Source organism: Octodon degus, unplaced genomic scaffold (genome assembly GCF_000260255.1).
Source record: "Octodon degus isolate 3935 unplaced genomic scaffold, OctDeg1.0 scaffold00007, whole genome shotgun sequence".
Classification (NCBI taxonomy): Eukaryota; Metazoa; Chordata; class Mammalia; order Rodentia; family Octodontidae; genus Octodon; species Octodon degus.
The window spans coordinates 32850784-32855045 of record NW_004524583.1 but is presented as its reverse complement, the minus strand read 5'-3'; the positions used below and the strand labels follow the sequence as shown (position 1 = coordinate 32855045).

The following is a 4262-nucleotide window of genomic DNA, read 5'->3' as shown; positions in this document are numbered from 1 at the left end:
AGGCGCCGGCCTGTCAGCTCAGCAGACTAAAGCTCCTTCTTAGGCAGAACGCAGTGGCTGGGGTTCAATCCCCGCCATGCCAAGCCAGCCCTGACTGGGCGTGGCAGTGTGCCTGTAATCCCAGCGCTTGGGAGGCTGAAAACAGGAGAATCACTACAAGTCCGATATATGTAGTGAGACCCTGTGGACCCTGTCCTAAATGCAGAAAAGTTGGGGGGGATAAACTTAATGTGATCCTATTTATCTTTAAAGGTACCGAGCATGATGTGGTGGCACATGTCTGTAAAACTAGCACTCTGGGAGGCTGAGACAGGAGGACAAACAAGTATGAGCTATGCCCTGGCAGTTTAATAATTTAGTGACTTTGTCTCAAAATAAAAACAAAAAAAGCCCCAGTACCACAAAAAGCACATACAGCAAACGGTACCTACAAAAAACCCCACAGCTAAAACTAATGGTTTGGTTGGAAGTGGTGATGCACATCTATAATCCCAGCACTCAAGAGGCAGAAGCAGGAGGATCCTTGCAAGCTCAAGGCCAGCCTGGACTGCACAGTGAAATGCTGCCTCAAAAAGACAAAATAAAAATGAAAATAGAAACATTCCCAGTGGTTCAAGAACAAAGGACGAAAGAAAAGGAAATGAAACTAGAAAAATTAACCTGGAAATAGTAAACAAGCCAGACTGGACTGAGAGGCAGGGAGACCAGTTAGCAGAGGACTGCAATACCCCAGTACAAGAAAAAAGGCACTGAACTAAGATGCAAGTAACAGAAAGAGAATTCTTTATATGCTAGAGCAGAGCTTCACCACTTCTTGTGATTCTACATATTTCAAGGGAATTTCACCTAAGTGCCCAAATCAACCCAAGAGGCCCCAATCACCGAGGCTATTAAATGACTACAACGTTCCTGCGTTCCCGAATGTGCACACCACAGGGTCACAGGACGGATAATCATGTACCAAGTCAAAGGGTTCATCTTCCAAAACACATAATGTAGCGATTATCAGCTCTCGAAGGTTCACATTATTTCTGCACTAACATTTAACAATGCTCTTGGGAAATGACAAACAATCATGTTTTGAGGACAAATATTTTTAGTATTTTTTTTTCTTTCCATCATCTTTATCAGTGCAGATATTTGCATGAAAACAGGATCACTGGCCCTTGGGGACTCATCAGTTCTTACTGCTTATTTTTCATCCATGTCATCCTCTCAATTAATGCAGGAAAGAGGATTGAGACATTGAGACACCAGATTAGGATGTCAAGTAAAAGCCAACCCCTAGAGTGGATGAATAATCTGCAAGGACAAAAAAAGATCTTGTTTTTATGCAAATATACTACACACAATAAAACAAAGAGACTGCACTGGACAAGTCTAGTGCATAGGAGTGAAATGATTTCCAACTGTAAGTTTAAAAGCTCTTTATGTCAGCTAAAATCACTATGGTCAAGAAAAGTGGCAACTGGTTGAAATGCTGCTATAGAACTTGAAATAAAGCTGAATTTTGAACCTGAAGATAATTCTGAAGAATCTCAGCTGCACTAATGGAGAAATCTAGTAGAAACAAGCATGTGTTGTGTTAGTTTGGGGTCAATGATTAAGGTGCTGAGTCAGGTGACTTCAAGTCCCCACACCCAATGCCTCAAGGTTATGGAATTAATAAAACAGTAAGGATGGCTTTAATTGTGTATACTAAAACAAAGCAAACAGAAGAAGACCATATACAATTTACGAAACTACTTTTGGAATCATTCCACTTAGCACAAAACTTGAATTTTTGAAGAAAATGGCATGTCACAGTAGTACTCTCAGCTGCCCAGAGGTACACACTTGTAATCCCAGCACTTGGGAGGACTGCTAGGAGTTTGAGGCCAGCTTGGGATACATAATGAGTTCAAGGTCAGCCTGCATTGCATAGCAAGACCCTGCCAAAAGAAAGAAAGAGGGGGGGGAGAAAGAGAGAGAGAGAGAGAGAGAGAGAGAGAGAGAGAGAGAGAGAGAGAGAGAGAGAACGAACAAGCAAGCAATCTATCTCAAGATTCTGGATTAATGATATCTCAGGTTCTACCCAATGTATTCGTGTTGGGTATCTCTTCTTGCAACTACAAAGTGAGACTTCCTTAGAATTCCTTTTCCAGTTTTATGAGTGTACTATGAGAAGGGACACAATGTGGAGCATCAAAAAATAAAAAATAACAGACAGGCACGGGGAAATTTAAAATGCATGACTCATGGCAACAGACACACTCTCGGGCTAGCACAAGTCTCTTCCTTAGAGAGCCAACTCTTTCCCCCGTTCCACATGGCGTGCGTCACACCAGCCCCTCCCTCTAACCTGCACGTATCCCTAAGACTGCAGCCTGGTGCATCAGAGTGTTCCGGCTGGCCAAAGGATTCATTCAAGGATGGTACACCAGCCCACAGAGAACAGTCAGTCTTTTAATTTATGTGAACTAATAAAGTCTCTTCTTTGGCTCATGCCAGTTTGAGTTGATCTATCACTTACAACCGAAAGGGTTCCGATAGACTTTTACTGCGCAGAGAAAAATAATCTGTTACCTAGTAAATCCAGTAATTACTCTAGCACCCTGTCTCATAAAAGGTATACTTTAGATCACACTGATCCCTTAACTTCAGACTACTTAGGTTTTCCCTAAAAAGGGAAAATTATATTTTCCAGAATTACAACTGGACCCCATCATGGAACGCACAGCATGCAGCCCTGAATAAGGGTGACGGGTACTCACACTCATCCAGCCCCAGCTGGTAGGCCAGGTTCTGCAGGCCTCGTACCTTCTCCATCAGATTAGCTGTGGTGAGGCTTCCCAGTTCTGAAACAGAACCATTGATTTCAACACCATTTCTTCCCACTATCCTCTAGTAACAATTCATTTACATTGGGAATCCTGATTATAAAAATGTTCAGGTTTGGCTGAGGGGTATAGCTGAATGTTGAGCTTAGTATGGTTTAATCTCCAACATGGAACAAAGGGAAGGAGGGAGGGAGAGGAGCAGCCAGGGAGAGGGAGGGAGAGAGGGAGGGAGGAAAGGCATTTTCAAGCATAACTCCCATTGAATAAGTAGAAAATGGATCCATATCGGTTGTCCTCCTATCTTACACACACGCACACAAATCAGTGACATTTTCCACTACTGTAAAAATGACTTCGATGAGCCCTCCCATGTAATAAATTGGATTAGCATAAACACTGTAACAAATTGTTTAAACTAAGGGTCCTCTGTTTATCATGAATACACCACTAATATATGAAAACTCAGGCCAGGGAGACAGCTCAATGGCATAAGCACTTGCCCGGCAAGTGCAAGGTCCTGAGTTCAAGCTCCAGTACCAAAAAGAACTGAAGAAGCCTCCCAGGTCATCTTCCAAATGAACACTGTCTCTGAATCTCCAAAATTTCAACTAACATACAGTAGTAACAAAGCATTATTTCCCACTTTGTTAATTGTAGAAAACATTAAATATAAATCCAAAACTCCCTTCAAGTGAAATTCTTATTTAAAATATTTGAGGGAGTGGGGCATAGCAATGGCAGAGTGCTTGCCTAGCGGCATACGGCCCTCCACTCTACCCTAGTACCCAAAGTAAAAATACAATACACTTAACATAACAGCATCCAGTTCCTTTAGGTTTAAGACACAGGTCAACTGGCACGAAACAGAATGGCATGATCTCTCACTGCAAGTGTCAAGTTGCCCTAGAAGCCACACACCAATGGGTCATTCTATAAAAGTCTGTCCAGAACATTACAACAATGAGCCGAAGATGCCCTTGAGACTTAGTTTTTCCACAGCTGGAGGAGGGCTCTGCATTCAAGCACGCAGAACAGTGAATTACTTCGGAAACCAAATGAGGGTTCTCTCCCCTCTCATCCATCATGCTGCAGTCATTATCTGTCTCGGGCAGAAGCAGCTCTCCCGACCTGCTCAGCTGCTCCAATAGCTCAAGAATCGCAGATTTTTACCTTAATTTCAGTCTATTACTTCATAACCATCATGAATCTTACCACCAGAAGAATGATGATAAAAAAAAAATCATGGAAAATTAATGTTTTTAATTTAAATTTCTACTCTGTGATTGAGTTCCAAACCATTTATCAAATAACAATATTCATAGACTCTTTTCTGGAAGAAACTGATAAGTTAGAAAGAACGAGAAGACAGGTCCCACTGAGGGGCTGCCCCTTTAGCAGTACTGACAACAATATGTAGCATTAAATTTTAAATAAGGCACTTTA

General features: G+C 42.0%; 1 protein-coding gene across 1 annotated transcript in view; it reads right to left on the bottom strand.

The window, feature by feature from the left end:
• The window catches only part of Lin52 (lin-52 DREAM MuvB core complex component), a 118559-nt gene that overhangs the window by 101640 nt on the left and 12657 nt on the right, over positions 1–4262 (bottom strand). The window contains exon 5 of the mRNA XM_004624856.2: positions 2754–2837. Coding sequence (XP_004624913.1) covers positions 2754–2837 — 84 coding nt within the window. The remainder of the gene's footprint in view (positions 1–2753; positions 2838–4262) is intronic.